Genomic DNA, 21,890 nt, shown 5'->3' with positions numbered 1-21,890 from the left:
GGCGGCGCGCCATTCGCCGGCGGCGGGATTCTTTTTGTTTAAATATTTTATTGGAGGCATTTTCAAATATATACTTAACAAAGAAGAAAAACACAAAATAACCATTGCAACAGCGAACAGCCACAACATCCTTACACCCCCCCCCCAGAAATCTCCCCCCCAACCTCAACTTGGTGCCACCCCGGGGCCTTCCCCACCCCCCCCCCCCCCGTTTTTTTTAAAGAAACATTTTATTGAGGTATTTCTTTGGCATTGTAACAGCAACAAAATAACAATGTACATAACAAGGAAAATATTAACCTCGTGCAAATACCACCTCCCTCTCCCACAGGTCCTACAATTACTTACCCCCCTAATCAACGCGAGCCTAACCCCCCCCCCCCCCTTCTGCTGACGATTAATTCTCTGAAAGAAGTTGACGAATGGTCGCCACCTCCGGGTGAGACTCTCATGGCAAACTTAATTTTCTCCAGGCAGAGGAAGCCAGCCATGTCCAAAAGCCAGGTCTCCGATTTCAGGGGCTTTGAGTCTCTCCATGCCAGTAATATCCACCTCCGGGCTACCAGGGAAGCAAAGGCCAGAACATCCGCCTCTTTCTCCTCCTGGATTCCCGGATCCGGCGACAACCCGAAAATCGCCACCTCTGGACTCATTGCCACCCTCGTATTTAATACCTTGGACATGACGTCGGCAAACCCCAGCCAAAATCCCCTCAGCCTTGGACATGCCCAGAACATGTGGACATGGTTCACTGGCCCCCCCGCGCACTTCGCACACCTGTCCTCCACCCCAAAGAATCTGCTCATCCGAGCCACCGTCATGTGGGCCGGTGAACGACCTTAAATTGGATCCGGCTGAGCCTGGCACATGTTGCGGTCGGGTTGACCCGACTCAACGCGTCCACCCAAAGGCCCTCCTCTAACTCTCCCCCCAGCTCCTCCTCCCACTTTTGCTTCGGCTCCTCAGTCTGTGTCTCCTCCGATCCCATAAGCTCTTTATATATGTCCGAGGCGCTTCCCTCTCCTATCCATCCTCTAGAAACCACCCTATCCTGAATCCCCCTTAGCGGCAGGAGTGGGAAGGTTGGTACCTGCTTCCGCAAAAAGTCCCGCACCTGCAGATATCGAAATTCATTTCCCCCCGCCAATGCAAACTTCTCCTCCAGCGCCCTCATACTCGGAAAACTCCTCTCTATAAACATGTCGCCCATCCTCTCGATCCCCGCTCTCCGCCAAATTCGTAACCCCCCCGTCCATCCTCCCCGGGGCAAAGCAGTGATGATCGCAGTTTGGGGACACACCGATGCCCCCTCTGCTTCCACATGTCTCCTTCACTCCCCCCAGACTCTCAGACCGCCACCACCACTCGGACTGGTGGAGTACCGCGCTGGCGGGAATGGTAGAGGCGCTGTTACCAACGCCCCCAGACTTGTGCCCTTGCAAGAAACCGCCTCCATGCGCACCCACGCCGGCTTCCCCCCCACCAGTCACCTCCTCACCATGGCTATGTTAGCCGCCCAGTAATAACTGCTGAAATTCGGCAGCGCCAGCTCATGATCCCCCCGACTCCACTCAAGCATTGCCCTCTTCACTCGCGGGGACTTGCCCCCCACACAAAGCCCACAATAACTTTATTGACCCGCTGAAAAAAAGACTGCGGGATGAAGATGGGGAGGCATTGAAAAATGAATAGGAATCTTGGGAGGACCGTCATTTTTACCGTTTAATCTCTGCCCGCCAGAGACAACGGGAGCGCATCCCATTTCCGGATCCCTCCTTCATCTGATCCTCCAGCCGGGCCAAATTCTATTTAGTCGCAAATCCATCGCCACTCGGATACCTAGGTACCTGAAACTGTCCCCTACCACTCTGAATGGCAGATCCCGCAGTCGTCTCTCCTGATCTCTCGCCTGGACCACAAACATCTTGCTCTTCCCCATATTGAGCTTATACCCCGAAACCATCCTGGATGACCTGCATCAACTGCTCGGATGGTCGCAGCGCCGCCACCCCAGGCGTCCCGTCCTCGGCCATGCTGTCTCCTGTTGCAGCTTCAACACAGCTCTTGGCTAACTTTTTATTTCTGCCTTTTCGTGCACTTCTGGTTCTTTGCTCCATACACGAATACGTGGAAACGGTGCGCAATTGATTCAGCCTTTGAATTTACTGTTTAAAACCAGAAAAAAGTCCAGGGGAAAGGTCCAAAAGTCCGACCAGAGCGGGAGCCACCAAATGTGCAACTTACTCCTTCATAGCCGCCACCGGAGGTCTCCCTCCATAGCCGCCACCGGAAGTCCAGAGTTGGTGAATTGGCCACTCTACATTGCTCCTTAATTGGAAAGGATGAATTGGGTACTCTAAATTTAAAAAAAAACACTCCTGTCTCTGCCTGGAATGGACCCACATTGGTCTTTGCTAATCTTTTCCTTTTCACATTCCTATAGGAGCTTTTCCAGTCGTTTTTTGTGTTTATCGCTCTCATATTCTATTTTCTCTTTATCAGTTTCTTGATCCTCCTTTGCTGAATTCTCAAACAAGTTCTCAATCCTCAGGCTTACGACTATTTTGGCCACTTTATGAGTCTCCTCCATTGATCTAATGGAATCTTTAACATTTCTTGTTAGCCACGGTTGCATCACTTTTCCTGTTGGATTTTTGCTCCTTAAAGGAATCTATGTTTGTTGTATTTGTGTGAAATAAGAGTCGCCAAAGTCCCAGAGGACCAGAGTCTGCTTTGCCCTCTTGAGAGAGAGAGAGAGCTGACTGGTGGTGATTGAATCTGACGGTCACCACACCTCAGGCAAAGGGCAACGTTGAAAAGGTGGGGCCTTCATGGATAACCTCAGCCGGTACGGGAGTTGAACCCCCTGATGTTGGAGTCGCTTTGCATCACAAACCAGCCATCCAGCCAACTGAGTTAATTCTCCCTGGTGTGAACTCGTTGGTGTTTCCGCAGGTTGGATAACGTGGTGATGGCCTTCTCACACGGAGAGCAGGTGAATGGCCTCTCCCCAGTGTGAACTCGCTGGTGTGTCTGCAGGCTGAGAGAAACCGTGGATATGTGGGGACTGCAGGTGGGATAACTGAGTGACTCCCTTCCCACACTGAGAGCAGGTGAACGACCTCTCCCCAGTGTGAACTCGCTGGTGTATCTGCAGGTTGGATGAGGAAATGAATCCCTTCCCACACTGAGAGCAGGTGAACGGCCACTTGCCACTATGAACTCGCTCGTGTATCTGCAGGCTGATCAACTGAATGAATCCCTCCCCACACTGAGAGCAGGTGAATGGTCTCTCTCCAGTGTGAACTCGCTGGTGTGTCCGCAGACTGGATAACTGACCGAATCCTTTCTCACACTGAGAGCAGGTGAACGGCCTCTCCCCGGTGTGAACTCGCTGGTGTGTCTGCAGGTCAGAATACTGAGTGAATCCCTTCTCACACTGAGAGCAGGTGAAGGGCCTCTCCCCAGTGTGACTGCGTCGATGAATCTCCAGCACAGATGGGACTCTGAATCCCTTCCCACAGTCCCCACATTTCCATCGTTTCTCCATATTTTGGGTCTCCTCGTGTCTCTCCAGGGCGGACAATCAGTTGACGCCTTGTTCACACACAGAACACGTGTACGGTCTCGCCCCGCTGTGAATGGTGTGATGTTTTTTTTCAGGCTGTGTAACTGGTTAAAGCTCTTTCCACAGTCAGTGCTCTGGAACACTCTCAGTCGGGTGTGTGTGTCTTGGTGCTTTTCCAGTCATACTGATGTTCAAAATCTTCTCAAGCTGACAGAAGAGGCAAACATTTCTCCTTCTAGATTCAAAGTCCGATGACGTTCAGGCCCTGATGAATCGAGTGACCCAGTCTGATCGAGACGTTTAGTTTGAGATATCAGCCTGTAATTCCTCCTTTTCTAATATCTTGTAAAAACAATTTACAAAAGACATCAGTGTCAGTACAGCAGAAATTAAGAACAGACGGGGAGTTCGGTTGCGACATGTCGAGAGCAGCCGCATATGAGGCAGCTCTCATCCGGGAACTTTGTTTTCCATCTTTCTCAGGCCTCTCCCCAGTGTGAACTCACTGGTGTGTCTGCAGGCTGGATAACTCAGAGAATTTATTTCCACACTGAGAGCTGGTGAACAGCCTCTCCCCAGTGTGAACTTGCTGATGTGCTGATGTCTCCGCAGGTGAGATAACTGAGTGAATCACTTCCCACACTGAACAGTTGAATGGCTTATGCCCAGTGTGAACTCGCTGGTGTGTCTGTCGATGGGATAACTGAGTGAATCCCTTCCCACCCTGAGCAGTTGAACGGCCTCTCCCCAGTGTGAACTCGCTGGTGTGTCTGTAGGCGGGATAACACAGTGAATCCCTCCCGACACTGAGCACAGGTGAACGGCCTCTCCCCGGTGTGAATGCGTCGATGAATCTCAAGTTGAGATGGTGCATTGAATCCCTTCCCACAGTCCCCACATATCCACGGTTTCTCCATGTTTTGTGTCTCCTTGTGTCTCTCCAGGTCAGAAAATTAGTTGGAAGTCTCGTTCACATGTATCACACCCCGCTGTGAATGGCACAATGTTGATTCATGGGGGGGGGGTTCAGTGCTTTTCCAGTCACAATGATGTTTAAAATCCTTTTGATGCTGACAGATTAGGCAAACAGTTCTTCTTCCCTTCTAGATTCAAAGGCTGATGATAGTCAGATTCCCAGGGAATCTGGTGACTCTGTCAGATCGAGACGTTACGTTTGAGATTTCTGTCTGTAATTCCTCCTCTTCTCATATCCTGTAAAAGGAGTTTACAAAAGACATCACTGTCAGCACAGGATAGAAATTCAGAACAGACAATTCTAGTTCCTGGAGAACATTCTTTCCTCTCTCATTCCCCAATACCGAGTCTCTAACGCCTCTTTCTCCCTGTCTTCAGGGAGCGGACTTGGAGGGGCAGAGTCTCGGAGCAGTCAGTATAAAGACTTTTCCTCGGGGATTCACGGCCTAGTTTCCAGGGAGTGAACTGAGAGGTCCGGATTTTCGGAGCTCAATGAAAAAACTTTTCCTTGGGGATTCACGGCCTACTCGCCAGGGTGTGATTTTGGAGCCGGAATTTGAATACCTTACGTTGGGAATGCGCTGCCCAGTCTCCAGGTAACGGATCGGAGCTGGAGGACTGAGAGCCGACTGGTCCTCCAGCCAATCAGAGTGAATGAGAGGCGGGGCTGGATGACAGAGAGCCGACTGGTCCTCCAGTCAATCAGAGATAATGAGGGGCGGGCCTGGAGGACTGAGACTGCCGCTTGGTCCTCCAGCCAGTCAGAGTTAATGAGGTGCGGGGCTGGAGGACTGTGTCAGCCATTTGAGTGAATGAGGGGCGGGACTGGAGGACTGAGACAGACGCATGGTCCTCCAGCACGCAGTGAATGAGGGGCGGGTCTGGAGGACTCAGAGAGCCGCTCGGTCCTCCAGTCAATCAGAGAGAATGAGGGGCGGGGCTAGAGGACGGAGACAGCCGCTCGGTCCTTCAGCCAGTCAGAGTGAATGAGGGGCGGGGTCTAACCTTATTGTTTCCCCTCCCCATCCTCCACTCACTGAACAAATATTTTGGGCATTAACTTGAGCCTGGACCTGGGAAAGAATTTCCCGAACCAGAATCAGGGAGCTGACAACTATTCATCAGGTTTTGCGGCTCCACAGAGTATTTCCAAATCCTTCCACCCACCTCCTTAGTTTTGCTCGGGCTTTCCAAAACGAACAGGCCCATTATTCCGAATGCGCATGCTCCAAACACCGACAATTCCGCTTGTGGCCCAACGTCGACCGGTAATGCGCATGTCCATAACAGAGAGGCAGCTGCGCATGTGCAGAGACCCTCCCCCCGCCCTGCCTTCCCGCTGAAATGTTGACGAAAGGAAAGTGGGCCACCGGAAGGACTTTGGCCCGCCAGCCAATCAGAGCGCGGGCTTTGTGTGAATGAATATTGAGCTTTACCCAGACTGATACTTCCTCTTGTCTCCAACATCTGTGAGTAAAATACTTTATTTTCTCCCCCTTTCCATTTATTTTCTCATTCTGATCTTTAATTGGTGACTTGCAGCAACCGAAGGGAAAGGAAGTGAATCCAGGGAGGGTGCAGACTCTGCAAAGGTTGGCCCAGGTCTCTCTCTCTCTCTGAAAGACATTGACATCCTTTGCTCCCTCAGCTTGACACATTTATTTGTCTGGCTAAAAGGATGGTACCTTTTATGATTCGCCAGACCCGAGAACACCAAGCTCACCTGTCTGCCACCCCTGAGAACAAAACCACACAACCTAGTCAGATGTCCCCTGTCAAGCTCCACTTAACACAGGAGGAGGTTGTGTTGACCCCTGTACAGTCTCACTCCACACCCCCTCCACAGAAACCAGATCCAATTCCCCCTTCTACTTTCTCCTCACCTCATTCAGTGGAGCTTGCTCTGCAGACTGTAGATATCTGAAATACTACCCTCACCCACGTCAGCAAGAGATAGAATCCAAATCATCAGAGACGGCAGGGGTGCTAAAGGAAACGCCGAGATCTCCTTACGTAGGAAATCATGCATCTAAGAAAATTAGAGCTCGCGAGTTGTAATTTTTCCACCAGTTCATCAAAACCAATAAACCTGCCGTTCACAAACAAGTCACCAAACTTCTCCAGAGCTTCCCTCCTCCAGGACCTAAATCTAAATCCGTAGGCAAAAAGTGGTGAGTCCCATAGAGAGGGGCCAACAACAATATTGAGCTGAGCCAATAGCGTTGCCTGAACTGTCTCCAAACCCTCAGTGTAGCCACCACCACAGGGCTGAAGGTAAATTTCATAGGAGAAAACGGAAGCAAGGCATTAACCAAGGCCCGTAAACTGGACCCTGACAAGTGCCTGTCTCCATCTGCCCCCATATAGAATTCAGATCTCTGAATAACCCCAGCACCCTTTCAATATTGGCTGCCCAATAATAGAACAAAGAAAAGTACAGCACAGGAACAGGCCCTTCGGCCCTCCAAGCCTGTGCCGACCATGCTGCCCGACTAAACTACAATCTTCTACACTTCCTGGGTCCGTATCCCTCTATTCCCATCCTATTCATGTATTTGTCAAGACGCCCCTTAAATGTCACTATCGTCCCTGCTTCCACCACCTCCTCCGGTAGTGAGTTCCAGGCACCCACTACCCTCTGTTTTAAAAAACTTGCCTCGTACATCTACTCTAAACCTTGCCCCTCGCACCTTAAACCTATGCCCCCGAGTAATTGACCCCTCTACCCTGGGGAAAAACCTCTGACTATCCACTCTGTCTATGCCCCTCACAATTTTGTAGATCTTTATCAGATCGCCCTTCAACCTCCGTCGTTCCAGTGAGAACAAACCGAGTTTATTCAACCGCTCCTCATAGCTAATGCCCTCCATACCAGGCAACATTCTGGTACATCTCTTCTGCACCCTCTCTAAAGCCTCCACATCCGTCTGGTAGTGTGGCGACCAGAATTGAACACTATACTCCAAGTGTGGCTTAACTAAGGTTCTATACAGCTGCAACATGACTTGCCAATTCTTATACTCAATGCCCCGGCCAATGAAGGCAAGCATACTGTATGCCTTCTTGACTACCTTCTCCACCTGTGTTGCCCCTTTCAGTGACCTGTGAACCTGTACACCTAGATCTCTCTGACTTTCAATACTCTTGAGGGGTCTACCATTCACTGTATATTCCCTACCTGCATTAGACCTTCCAAAATGCATTACCTCACATTTGTTCGGATTAAACTCCATCTGCCATCTCTCCGCCCAAGTCTCCAAAACAATCTAAATCCTGCTGTATCCTCTGACAGTCCTCATCGCTATCCGCAATTCCACCAACCTTTGTGTCGTCTGCAAACTTACTAATCAGACTAGTTACATTTTCCTCCAAATCATTTATATATACTACAAACAGCAAAGGTCCCAGCACTGATCCCTGCGGAACACCACTAGTCACAGCCCTCCAATTAGAAAAGCATCCTTCCATTGCTCCTCTCTGCCTTCTATGGCCTAGCCAGTTCTGTATCCACCTTGCCAGCTCACTCCTGATCCCGTGTGACTTCACCTTTTGTACTAGTCTACCGTGAGGGACCTTGTCAAAGGCCTTACTGAAGTCCATATAGACAACATCCACTGCCCTACCTGTATCAATCATCTTTGTGACCTCCTCGAAAAACTCTATCAAGTTAGTGAGACATGACCTCCCCTTCACAAAACCATGCTGCCTCTCACTAATACGTCCATTTGCTTCCAAATGGGAGTAGATCCTGTCTCAAAGAATTCTCTCCAGTAATTTCCCTATCACTGACGTAAGGCTCACCGGCCAGTAGTTCCCTGGATTATCCTTGCTACCCTTCTTAAACAGATGAAATATGGCTAAGCCTGTCTCTCTCTCTCTGCAGGAATGTCCTGCAAATCCTTGGGGTCCTTCCCACCCAAATGAAAGAAGTAATCAGCGTATTCATTTTAACATTGGATGATTTGGGAAGAAAGATAAAAGATAGGGAGACATTGGAAAAGAAACAGCAACCTCGGAAGGATGTTCATGTTAACCATCTGAACCCTGTCGGCCAAAGACAGTGGGAGGTTGCCACCTCTGCAAATCTGCCCTGACCTCATTCACCAGCCGAGCAAACTGACATTTCTGAAGAGAGGCCCACTCGTGGGCTACCTGGATTCCGAGATAACCAAGCTGGATCTGGCAAGATTAAAAGGCAACATCCCCAGGTCAGCCCCCCTCTCTGGGGGATCATCAGATAATATGAGCTCTTGTCCGGATTTACTCTGTACCCAGAAAAGGAGTCAAAACTCCACAGAAGCTTCATTATCTCATCCATCATGGAGACTGGGTCCATGATATAAAGAAGCAGATCATCTGCATACAGGGACACCCTGTGCTCTCTCCCTCGCCTCCCTAACCCTGTCCATCACCCGGAAAACCTCAACATAGTAGCCAATGGCTTTATTCATAGTAATATCGAATTCCTACAGTACAGAAGGAGGCAATTCGGCCCATCAAGTCTGCACCGCCCCTCTGAAAGACCATCCTACCTAGGCCCACACCTCTACCCTATTCCTGTAACCCAACCATCCCCTTTTGGACACTAGGGGGATGTTTATCACGGCCGGTCCACCTCACCTGAACATCTTTGGACTGTGGGAGGAAACCGGAGCTCCCGGAGGAAACCCACTGAGATACGAGGAGAAAGTGCAAACTCCACACAGACAGTCACCCAAGGCTGGAATTGAACCCTGGTCCATGGTGCTGTGAGGCAGCAGTGCTAACCACTGTGCCACCATGCCACCCCAAGGCAAACAGAAGCAGAGACAGTGGGCAACACTGCCTTGTGCCCCTATCCAACTGAAAATAACCTGAGCTCAGCATATTTGTATAAACACTAGTGGTGGGAGGCCTTTATAACAACGGATCCAAGGTATGAATTTCTGCCCCCCAATCTGCTCCATTAAGTTAGATGGGTTCTTGATTAATAAGGGGATCAGGGGTTATGGGGAGAACGCAGGAGAATGGGGATGAGAAAATATCAGCCATGATTGAATGGCGGAGCAGACTCGATGGGCCGAGTGGCCTAATTCTGCTCCTATGTCATATGGTCTTATGAAAATCACCACCACTTTGGCCACCCTGAAGGAATCACAGACCTGGGCATAGATCGGTCAGACTAGGATCCAAAACACAATTAAAGTCTCCCCCCAAGATTAGCTGATGTGTGTCCAAGTCAGGAATAGAGGTCAGTAATTTATTAATATAAACTGTGATCGTCCCAATTCGGAGTGGACACATGTACTGGGACTATCAAGGTGCCCACGAAAGACCCACTGACAATCACGTGTCTCCCATTCGGATCTGTCAGAATTCGAAAAGCTGAAAAAGAAACGCTTTTACTTATGAACACTGCGGTCCCCTGGGACCTACATCTGTCCCACCCAAGCCTTCCGTAACCGTGTCTGGTCCTGACCCGCAAATGGCTCTCCAGCAAAAACACCACATCTGCATTCAAACTCCTCACATAAGCGAATATCCCTGATCTCTTCACTAGACCGTTCAACCCCCTCACATCCTCACATTTCAAATGGCCAGTCGGATTGAGGGTTTACCCCCACCCACCCCGTACCCCAGTCAGCCATATCCACCAAAAGAGATCATTCTAAAATGACTGAAAAAGTATCGGCATCGAGCCCACCTGAGTCGGCCACCAGGCCCCCAACAAAACAGAGCAAAGAGCAAGCTGTAGTCACTGTCGATAAACCCTCCCCATCCCCCAGCTCCCCATGCCCCAGCTCCCCATGCCCCAGCTCCCCATGCCCCAGCTCCCCATCCCCCCATCCCCCAGCTCCCCATCCCCCAGCTCCCCATCCCCCAGCTCCCCATCCCCCAGCTCCCCATCTCCCTGCCTCTCATTAAAACCACAGCCAAAAGCCCGAAGAACCCCCCCAGACCCTTAGCTCAACAATCCTTGCTCAACAATCCTTAACGCCAAACAGAACCAACACACTCAGCCCATAATCTAAAACCTATACTATGTTAATGAGCTGCAGTTACCCCCACCACTTCGTTCCCATTAACTACCTTCTTCAGCTCGCAGGGCAACTCCCCCCCCGGGGCATATAAAACTGAGTAACCATAACAACCCCCCCCTCCCACCTGCACCCAACTTTAAATAAAGGAAACCCCCACCCCCACAAAAAAACAGTCAAATACAAACTGGTACAAGAAACCCCAACAAGACCCCAAAACCACAATCCCTCTCCAAAAACAACAAGACCCCATATATAATACAAAATATACCGAGCCTGAGCTTCCTCACAAAAGCATCGGCATCATCCAGCGCCTCAAAAGTAGTGGTCTTTTGAATTAAAACTCACTGGGAGGTGTGCGGGGTAAACCACCCCAAACCGAACACTACGTATGAAAAGTGCAGCCTTGGCCTTGATAAATGCCGCCCTCTTTTTTGGCAGCTCCGCCCCCACATCCTGGTGGGGCCTGATGGCATGGCTATCCCATTTGTAGTTACGGTGATCATTCGCCCACCTCAGGACTTGTTCCTTATCCCGGTAACTGTGGAACCTGACGGTAATTGCCCGAGGTGGCTCTCCTGGGCAAGGCGTCTGACAGAGCGAGTGATGGGCCCCATCCAGCTCAGGAAGGAACAACTGTTCACCCTCCCCACCATCTTCCCAAACATTCTGGACGTGTATTCAGTCGGGTGCGGGCCCTCCAATCCCTCCAGCAGCCCATAACGCGAAGAGTTTGTCTCCTGAAGCGATTCTCTAAGTTGTCTACTTCGGCACATAGAGATTTGTTATTATCAGCCAAAAGACCATCTTGGCCTCTAAAGAGACAATCCGCTTGCTCTTCATCGAAAGAGCCACCCCCATGCCCTGCACCCTTTACCGTTTATCAATTGAATAGGAGCTGGGGACTCCTCGGTTGATATAGGGAAATCCTCGGAGATAGTCGGCTGTTGCTAAGATGCCCATGAGCATCTCAACTGACAACACTATAACTTTCGCTTCGGCAGCAGCCGCCGCCATTTTGTTTCCAATGAACCTGGAAAAGAATCTGAATCGGATGACGATTCTTTGCCCGCTGGCTTCTTCAAACTTGGTTTCTTGGACATTTCCACAGTAATTGAGCTTTATCCCATTGTCAAATTTGAAATATCCCTAAACCTCCTCAAAGACCGGGTGAAAAAGATGGAAAACAAAGTCCCCGGATGAGAGCTGCCTCATATGCGGCCGCTCCCGACATGTCGCAACCGGAAGTCCCCGTGTGTTCTGAGTTTCTGTCCTGTACTGACACTGATGTGTTTTGTAAATTGTTTTTACAGGATATTAGAAAAGGAGGAATTACAGACAGATATCTCAAACTAAGCGTCTCGATCAGACTGAGTCACTCGATTCATCAGGGCATGAACATCATCGGACTTTGAATCTAGAAGGAGAAATGTTTGCCTCGTCTGTTGGCTTGAGAAGATTTTAAAACATCAGTGTGACTGGAAAAGCACCGAGACACACACACCCGAGTGAGAGTGTTCCAGAGCACTGACTGTGGAAAGAGCTCTAATCAGTTACACAGCCTGAAAAAACAGCAGGAAGAGACCGTACACGTGTTCTGTGTGTGAACAAGGCGTCAACTGATTGTCCGCCCTGGAGAGACACAAATAGACCCAAAATATGGAGAAACGATGGAAATGTGGGGACTGTGGGAAGGGATTCAGAGTCCCATCTGCGCTGGAGATTCATCGACGCATTCACACTGGGGAGAGGCCATTCACCTGCTCTCAGTGTGGGAAAGGATTCATTTCCTCATCCAACCTGCAGAGACACCAGCGAGTTTACACAGGGGAGAGGCCGTTTACCTGCTCCCAGTGTGGGAAGGGATTCACTCAGTTATCCCATCTGCAGATACACCAGCGAGTTCACACTGGGGAAAAGCCGTTCACCTGCTCTCAGTGTGAGAAGAGATTCACTCAGTTGATCAGCCTGCAGATACACCAGCGAACTCACACTGGGGAGAGGTTGTTCACCTGCTCCCAGTGTGGGAAAGGATTCACTCGGTTCGATAACTTGCAGTCACATCAGCGAGTTCACACTGGGGAGAGGCCGTTCACCTGCTCCCAGTGTGGGAAGGGATTCACTCGCTTATCCCACCTGCAGACACACCAGCAAGTTCACACTGGGGAGAAGTCATTCACCTGCTCCCAGTGTGGGAAGGCATTCACTCATATGTCCAGCCTGCAGTCACACCAGCGAGTTCACACTGGGGAGAGGACATTCGCCTGCTCCCAGTGTGGGAAGGGATTCACTCGGTTATCCCACCTGCAGACACACCAGCGAGTTCACACTGGGGAGAGGCCATTCACCTGTTCTCAGTGTGGGAAGACATTCACTTTGTTATCCAACCTGCGGGCACACCGTCAAGTTCACACTGGGGAGAAGCCATTCGCCTGCTCTCATTGTAGGAAGGGATTCACTCGGTTATCCAACCTACAGAGACACCAGCGACTTCACACTGGGGAGAGGCCGTTCACCTGCTCTCAGTGTGGGAAGGGATTCCGTGATTCATCGCACCTGCTGAGACACAAACAAGTTCACAAGTGATTACAGGGGTTGGATTCTGCTGTTAGTGTTGCTACTCTCAATTACATCCAGGACTACATTTTGTTCATTCTGACAGTTGGTCAATGGGGATGGTTGGAGAGTTTTCTCTGCTGGACTGGCCGGTCTCATGACTTTGACTCCAGTGGGCTGTTGCTCTTCGAGCCTTGTTGCGAATACCTGGTTTCAAATTTCACAAGGATCACAGATTGAAAGTTGGTTTGGAAGTTGGAAGATGTTTCCTTCCCATTTCTGTTTGGATCCCCCTAAAGCATGCCACCTTGCCATGGAGATGGGCCATGGAGGGTACATGGTTCTTTTGTTTAATTTATCTCTTGTGTTTCTCGCAGAAGAAAATTATCAAGGTATGGGGCAGGTTGTCTGACATGGACTGAGAAACAACATTAAATGGTGTGATTGGAGACAGGCAATAACTAATATTTCAGGGGATTGGTTAGCTCAGTTGGCTGGATGGCTGGGTTGTGATACTGAGCGACACCAACAGCGTGGGTTCAACTGCCGTACCGGCTGAGGCCATCCATGAAGGCCCCGCCTCCTCAACATTGTCCCTCGTCTGAGGTGTGGTGACCCTCAGATTAAATCGCCACCAGTCAGCTCACTCTCTCTCTCACAAAGGGGGATGCTCTTATGGAATTCTGACAATGGTACCAGCCAGTAACAAGGTTAAGATAAGGGAGTTATGTATACACGAGACCCAAGGATGGTCGATGAGGGGGTCTGGAAGGCATCATGAGTTCATGAGTAACCCCCTAGCTGTCCATGAGCTGATCACGCAATTCCCTGCTGCCCAGTAACCACTTTCATTGGATCTACCAGTCAATGTGTGCAACCTACAATCATTGTGATTGGATCGTGTCCGGCTGAGTTGGGCTGACTAACTATTTGAAATTGTATAAATGATGATGATTCCCTTTGTTCAGTGGAGAGGTATCTGCCTTTGCCCAGAGGCTTACTCCCCGCCGGTGTTACAACAATAAACTGTTTGATGTTTGAAGCAGACCTGAATGTCGAGGGATTCTTTTGGATTCATTCATGCGAACAGAAGCATAACCTACTTTTGTATTCAATTCCCCTCACAATAAACAATAACATTCTATTAGCTTTCCTAATTACTTGCTGTACCTGTATACTCGCCTTTTGTGATTCATGCTCTTGGACACCCAGATCCCTCTGAATCTCAGAGCTCTGCAATCTCTGACCATTCAGATAATAAGATTTTTTATTCTTTCTCAAACATGGACAATTTCACATTTTCCCACATTGTTCTCCATTTCCCAGATCTTTTCCCACTCACGTAACTTATCTATATCCCTGCGTAGTTTCATGTCCCCTTCACAATTTACTTACCTACCTACCTTTGCAACATTGGAACAGAGGAGCAGGACTTGGCCATTCAGCCCGTCGAGCCTGCTCCACCATTCAACACGATCATGGCTGACCATCCACTTCAATGCCTTTTCCCCACCCTATCCCCATCTCCCTTTGTGTTATTGGTATTTAGAAATCTGTCAGCCTCTGCTTTAAACACACACAGTGACTGAGCTCCCACAGCCCTCTGGGGTGGAAAATTCCAAAGATTCACAACCCTCTGAGTAAAGAAATGTCTCCTCTGAGACCGATCCTAAGTGGCTTCCCCCTTATTTTGAAATTGTGTCCCCTGGTTCTAGACTCCCCAACCAGGGGAAACATCTCACCTGCATCTCGCCTGTCTATTCATTTATGGATTTTGTAGGTTTCATTGTGATCACTTCTCATTATTTGACACTAGAGAACACAGGCCAGGTTTCCCCAATCTCTCCTCTAAGGGCAGTCCTGCCACTCCCGGAACAAGTCTGGTGAACCTTTATTGCCCTTTCCCTCTGGCGACAAGGGCAGTAAAACTACACACAGTGCTCCAGCTGCGGCCTGACCAAGGTTCTACACAACAGGTACATTCTGGACAGTCTCATGACTTTGCATTTATTTTATCCTGGATAGTATGGGGGAAGAGGTGGCCTAGTGGTATTGCTGCTGGACTAATAATCCAGAGACCCAGGTATTATTCTGGGGTTCGAATCCCACCAGGGCAGATGGTGAAATTTGAATTCAATAAAAGTTTGGAATTCAAAGTCTAATGATGACCATGGAACTATTATCGATTGTTGTAAAAACCCATCTGTTTTACTAATGTCCTTCAGTGAAGGAAATCTGCCATCCTTACCCGGTCTGGCCCACATGTGACTCCAGAGCCACACACATGTGGTTGACTTTTAACTGTCCCCCACTGTAATGACCTAGCAAGCCACTCAGTTCAAGGGCAATTATGATTGGGGAACAAATGCTGGCCCAGCCAGTGATGCCTACATCCCAAGAAAAAAGTTTTATCATACTACTACAGGTAGATCCAAAATAAATACATTTGTCTCGGTTCCATTGAGTCTACAGCACAGGGCCCGGCCAGTCGGCTCAATTGGTCTCTGTCTGTATTTATGCTCCACATGAGCCTCCACCCAGCCCTCTTCATCTCCCCCATCAGCATATCCTTCTATTCCTTTCTCCCTTGTCAAGATACAGGAGTATTCATGTTGTTCACCTCAACCACTCACTGTGGTAGTGAGTTCCACATTCTCACCACTCGCTGGGTAAAGAGGTTTCACTTGAAATCCCTATTGGATTATTGAACCCCTGAAAATGGATTGAAAATGCACTCAGCATTTGACAGAGATTGGATGAATTGTCAGCGCAGATGGGGCAGCACAGTGGTGCAGTGGTTAGCAGTACTGCCTCACGGTGCTGAGGTCCCAGGTTCGATCCTGGCTCTGGGTCACTGACATGTGTGTGCCCATTCTCCCCGTGTTTGCGTGGGTTTCACCACCACAACCCAAAGATGTGCAGACTAGGTGGATTGGCCACCCTAAATTGCCCCTTAATTGGACAAAATGAATTGGGTACTCTAAATTATAAAAAAAGAATTGTCAGCACGGATAGAGATAAATGTGTGTCCTGATAGACATTACAGAGACTTGTTTGAAAGGTGACCAAGGCTGGAATCTAAATGCTGAAGGGTATTTTACATATTGGAATGCATGAAGCTCGGAAAAGATGATGGGATTGCTCCTGTTCATTAAGGATTACATTAGTTCATTACTGAGAGATCAACTTAGCCTGAAAGTTCAGGGTGTGGAATCAGCTTTGCTCGAGATAAGAAATAATACGTTACAAGATCTCATGTAAGTAGTTAATGGGCCTCCTAACAGTAGTTACATTGTAGCTAGAGTGTACAGGAAGTATTAAATAAGGCTTGTAATTAATGTACCAAAATAATCATGGGTGACTTTAATCGAATATAGATTGGGAGAGTCAGATAGGCAGAGATAGCCTGGAACATCGGTTAATAAAGATTTTGGGGGAGAATTTCTTGGAGCGCGCCTTTCTGGAGCCAACCAGGGAGCAGTCAATCCGAGACCTCCGTGTGCAGTGAGACAGGCTTAATCAATAAATATGTGGTGATGGAGCATCTATGTAACAGTGATCATAATACTGCACATTCTCCCCGGGTGCTCTGGTTTCCTCCCACAAGTCCTGAAAGACGTGCTGTTAGGTAATTTGTACATTCTGAATTCTCCCTCTGTGTACCTGAACAGGCAGTGGAATATGGTGACTGGGGCTTTTCACAGTAACTTCATTGCAGTGTTAATGCAAGCCTACTTGTGACAATAAAGATTATTATGTAAGTCAATGTTTATTCATTTTAATAGTTTTGTTTTAGTTATGTTCAGTTATCGCAGAATCAAAGTGTATGAATCAATTCACTCAATACGGTATCTCACTCTGAGTCTCTGTATTCAGGTGCACTCGTCCTTGACAAGTGACTTGTGCCATATTGTCTTCGGCCAAAGTAGGTTTAATTTTATGGTTTTACCACAAGACTAATGATGAATGAGAATCTCTGTTATTGCAAGATTTGACTAAACAGCTGGCTTGTAATGCAGAACAAGACCAGCAGCGCGGGTTCAATTCCCGTACTGGCCTCCCCGAACAGGCGCAGGAATGTGGCAACTAGGGGCTTTTCACAGTAACTTCATTGAAGCCTACTTGTGACAATAAGCGATTATTATTATTACTACGTGTCGATGCTAGAGAAATGCTGTCTTAAATTGTATTTGCTTTTTAACTTATTGCAAAAGAGTCACTTTCCTTCAAATTGTACAACAGATTTTCTGCATTATTGTGGTTTTATCAGTTCCTGTAATGGTGTTGTAGTTATGTCTTTTCTGTGACTTTTATTTCTTGTGAACATGTAATTTATGAACAGAAAATGATATTTTGTAACGTGTATCTTGCTACTTGAACTGTAGCACACCGATCACCGTTACAAATTTATTTTGTGTTCAGTAGGAATTGCTGTATTAGTTTAAGTTTGTGTATCTTGTGGACTTTCAGTTATTTGTATTTAAGTAACTTGCTTCAGTCATTGACAATCACTAAGTTACACATGACACCTGAAGATGTATCATCTCAGCACAGTGGCCCAATGGCTAGCACAACCTCTTCACAGCACCAGGGACCCGGGTTCAATTCTGGCCTTGCGTCAATGTCTGTGTGGAGTTTGCACGTTGTCCCTGTGTCTGCGTGGGTTTCTTCTGGGTGCTCCAGTTTCCTCCAACAGTCCAAAGATGTGCAGGTTAGGTGGGGTTATGGGGATAGGGTGGGGGAGTGGGCCTAGATAAGGTGCTCTTTCAGAGGGCCGATGCAGACTTGATGGGCTGAATGGCCTCTTTCTGCATTCAGTGGTGCTATGGTATCAGTTAGGACGATGAGCCTGACGAATATTAATCATGAGAAAGTGACACCACAATGAGAAATTGACATCACACATCAGCAAGGTGACCGATATCCTTCAGAGACCAATCAGACATTGATCGTACCCCATTTAACCAATCAGGGACTGATCATGGGCTGCTTGGGCCAATCAGAACCACAGGATACTACCAGCCATGCGTAGAGGTAGGTACTAGAAAGGGTTAATGAGCTACAATTTTCTGGAGCTTGGTGCACAACACAACATGAAGCAAGAGGATAGACTTCAGCCAATAGAACAAGAGACAGCTCCACAGTCACCTGGAAGCTGAGAGCTGGTGATCCAGAGTGAACGGACTGATCCATTGCCTTTGTTAATTATTGTGATTTTGTACTTATTACAATTAACTTAATAAATTCTGTGACAACATTCTTGTACCTGGAATGGTCTGTAACTAGTCAGGAGCTGCAGGTAACTTTCACAACACAGTCTGACGTGTAATTGATTTGAGTGTTACAATTGAGATTGGAGCCAAACCCGGATCTTACAATAGGATTAAATTTCACATTCCTGCACTAAGTGATGGCTTTTGTAAACTCCTTTTACAGGATATTAGAAGGGGAGGAGTTAAAGACAGAAATTTCACACCAAACATCACATCAAGATGTGACAGAGTCACTCGATTCATGGGAGCTGAATATCATCGACCTTTGAATTTAGAATGAGAAATGTTTGTCTATTCTTCTGCTGAAAGAGATTTTTAAACATCACTCAGTGTACAGACACTGAGCCAGGCTCATCCGAGTGAGGCATCACTAAAAAAATCCATTTTATATTTTGCAGCTCACCCAAAGATGGAAATTTCAGCGCACATTTCTCCATCTTGTATTTTTTAATGTTTTGTTCACCCGTTAAATATCCTCGACCTCTGGATGTTTCATTACAGAACTCAGCTCGAAGACATCAAAACATGTATCCGGCCTTGCCTGTGTGCCCCATTCGTCAATTCAACTTTGCAGCAGCTCAGTCCCAGCTTTGGAAACATCTTCATCTTTCTGTGAGGCCCCGGCCCCATTGACTGTGACAGGGTTCATACTGTCTCCCTGAGATTGTTGATGTAAAGCCACGTCAGACCCACACTGCCAGTTTTTCAATCCAATTTATTTAAAGGTCCTAGAAGCCTGACTCCAGCCTTAAATGTTGTTCTGATCCTGTCAGTAACATTATTTTGGAACTCACTAGTACCACCACATAGGCAGTCATCAACATGCATCATAAAGTTGCCCGAGAGTTTCCTGCCATGGTACCAATAAAGCACGGCAGCTTCTGCCTTCAGGTAGAGACAACCCGACTTGAACAAAACTGATCTAACTGAGAAGTGCCATACACTCTGAAACATTGTTCAAAACATTGTTCAAAACATAGACAAACTTATTGAACTTCTTCAGTCTTCCATACATCTGGCACCTTGGGAGGTTGCAGAAACACTGCCCTCTGGAGGTGATCCCCCAGCGCAAATGCAGCTTTTATGTTTCTTGACTGAAAGTTCCGGGAAAATGTCACGAAAAGGGCCAAAGAAATTTCAAAATTACCTTTCCCACTGTGGGCGAGTCCAATCTGACCTCTTTATCTCCCAAAGCTTCTTCAAATCCCCGCGCCACTAACCTCACCTTGGGCCTTATAAGCGCCATCCGGTTGGACCTTTTCTGTGCAGATCCATCGATGTGATGATGCTGGCTGACCCCTATCTGGGACCTCTGAACACACGCCAAACTCTGTCCAACTGCCTAACTCTTTCTGTTTCACCTCCCGTATGGCTTTATCCCCTCATTTTTCAGCAGCTACAAAACCCTCTCGGTCACGGGGACTTCAGTATCGCCCCCAAACACATCCTTGGTGTAAAACCGACAATTTCCTGCCTGAAATGTTCCAGTTATTGAAATTACATTGAATGAATGTCAAAGAAACAGACCAGAAACAGATCCCTGAAGTTCTGAGGTGTCCCCAGTGGTCAGTCTGACTGAACTAAACACGGGTGGTATAAAACAAACAATACTCACCCCGGTATCTGCTGTCCACTCACCCCGGTATCTGCTTTCCACGGGGACTTTCCTTTAATCAGAGCCGTCAGTGGATCCTGTTCCTGACACCAGGTTGTTGTGGGACAAATGTCACTCGGAGTCCAGAGTTGGTTAAAGTTTAGGAATCTTTATTACAAACATGCAGGGAATGCTTCAGCGAACCAAAGCATCTCTGGGAGTAGTTACAATAACACACGTTTATACACAGTACAGTTGCAGCTGTTTTGTCTGTAAGTTAGTGGGAAAGTACAGGACGTCAAGGAAACAACTCAAACAGCTCACTTATTGGCTATAGTGACTTCATCTCTCACACAATACATCTCGGGAAACAATAGCCAGACTAGCAATCCAGAGTCCCAGGGTAATGCAATAGGGATCCAGGTTCAGCAGATGGTGAAATTTGAATTAATTAAAAATCTGGAATTAAAAGTCATCGATGACCATGAAAGCATTGTCGATAGTTGTAAAAACCCATCTGGTTTCTTTTAGATCCACCTGTAGTGGGGGAATAACACTATTTACCATCCAGGATAAAATAAATGTACTTCAGCCTTTGTGGATCATTCCAGTGGAAATGTGCTCTCCCCCAGGCTCAAAGAGCATCAGCCCACTGGAAGCAAAATCGTGAGACCGGCCAATCCAGCAGAAAGAAACCCTCTGACCCTCCCACTTCATCAAGTGTCAGAATGAACAAAGTTTGATTTGATTAAATTTATTCACATGCACCAAGGTACAGTGAAACTTATTGTTCTGCGTACAATACAGACAGATAATTTTATGCATGAAAAAACATGGGACATATGATAAATACACAATTTAAATACATAGACATCGGGTGAAGCATACGGGTCATTCAGGAGTCAGGTAACAGCGGAAAGAAGCTGTTTAGAATCTGTTATTACGTGTTCTCAGACTTTTGTATCACCTGCCCAAGGAAGAGATTGGAAAAGAGAATAACCTCGGTGAAAGGGTCTTTGATTTTGCTGCCCGCTTTCCCAAAGCAGCGGGAGGTATTGACAGAGTCAATGGATGGGAGGCGGGTTTGTGTGAGGGACTGGGCTGTGTTCACAACTCTCTGTAGTTTCTTAGTCTTGGGCTGAGCAGTTGCCATACCAAGTGTCATGAGAGTCCCTTTAAGAAATGTTTTTGTCTTATCACATGGCTTCAGTGATGTCATTGTGTGGGTGGAGCTGGGCTGTGGCTCTGGGAGTTGGTTTTACTTTCACTTTGGTTTGGGGCTGTTTTGTGGCTCTGTGTTTTTTGCTTTCGCTTTCACATTTTTGGCTGCTGTACTCAGAAAGAGGAGTATTTTGGCCTCTCTCTCTATCTTCATTTTAAAAGCTGTTTCCAGACTGCTTGATAACTTGAAAAGAAATAATTGTTTTCTGGAAGGAATTCAAACCTGCTGTTTTGGAAAGGAAACAAGAGCATCCAAACCAGGTCTTGAGTGCTGTGTGCTGGGCCACACCTTTGAAAAGGAGGTACTGGTTTATGGGATTTTGTTATTAAATTGGAACAGTTAAAGGGGGGAATTTATTGAGGGTTATACATAGATTACTGTAGCTGTGTGGGGTATTTATCTTTGTAATTTATAAAAATGCTTACTGTGTGTGTTTATAAAAATGTTAACTAAATTCGTAGAATAAAGCTTGTTTTGATTAAAAGTGCTTGAGGCCTCTGTTGAATAACACCTGAAAGGCAGCCCTTGTGCTCATCGGAACCAAAATCAATCAACAATTGTAGGTCAGGTGAACCCCATGATATACTTTGGAGTTTTCTAAACTCTGGCCCATAACACAAGCTGTGATGCAGCCAGATAAGATGTTTTCTATGGTGCTCCTGTAAAAGTTGGTGCACCTGTAATA

General features: G+C 47.5%; 1 protein-coding gene and 1 long non-coding RNA gene across 4 annotated transcripts; one reads left to right on the top strand and one right to left on the bottom strand.

The window, feature by feature from the left end:
• Positions 1–1,709: 1,709 nt before the first annotated feature.
• On the bottom strand, positions 1,710–5,845 carry LOC140420272 (uncharacterized). The gene is made up of 2 exons (XR_011946256.1): positions 5,711–5,845; positions 1,710–4,780 (listed from the first exon to the last, which is right to left on the bottom strand). It is a non-coding gene; the product is annotated as an uncharacterized lncRNA (long non-coding RNA).
• LOC140420268 (uncharacterized) lies at positions 5,396–14,161 on the top strand. Of its 3 annotated transcripts, XM_072504306.1 has the most exons (3): positions 5,396–6,012; positions 8,427–8,751; positions 11,874–14,161. In XM_072504306.1, exon 3 carries the CDS (start codon positions 12,220–12,222, stop codon positions 13,144–13,146), a length of 927 nt encoding a protein of 308 aa, XP_072360407.1. In that variant the 5' UTR covers positions 5,396–6,012; positions 8,427–8,751; positions 11,874–12,219; the 3' UTR covers positions 13,147–14,161. The 3 variants fall into 3 exon arrangements, with proteins under 3 accessions (XP_072360407.1, XP_072360406.1, XP_072360405.1); XM_072504305.1 differs by lacking the exon at positions 8,427–8,751; XM_072504304.1 differs by lacking the exons at positions 5,396–6,012; positions 8,427–8,751 and adding an exon at positions 9,253–9,458.
• Positions 14,162–21,890: the final 7,729 nt, after the last annotated feature.

This window comes from Scyliorhinus torazame, chromosome 5 (assembly GCF_047496885.1).
Source record: "Scyliorhinus torazame isolate Kashiwa2021f chromosome 5, sScyTor2.1, whole genome shotgun sequence".
Classification (NCBI taxonomy): domain Eukaryota; kingdom Metazoa; phylum Chordata; class Chondrichthyes; order Carcharhiniformes; family Scyliorhinidae; genus Scyliorhinus; species Scyliorhinus torazame.
This window is presented reverse-complemented; position numbering and strand designations above follow the sequence as displayed.

Coding starts and splice junctions, on each gene's coding strand:
- LOC140420268 (XM_072504305.1), top strand. CDS start 12,220: ATGGAGAAACGATGGAAATGTGGGGACTGTGGGAAGGGATTCAGAGTC.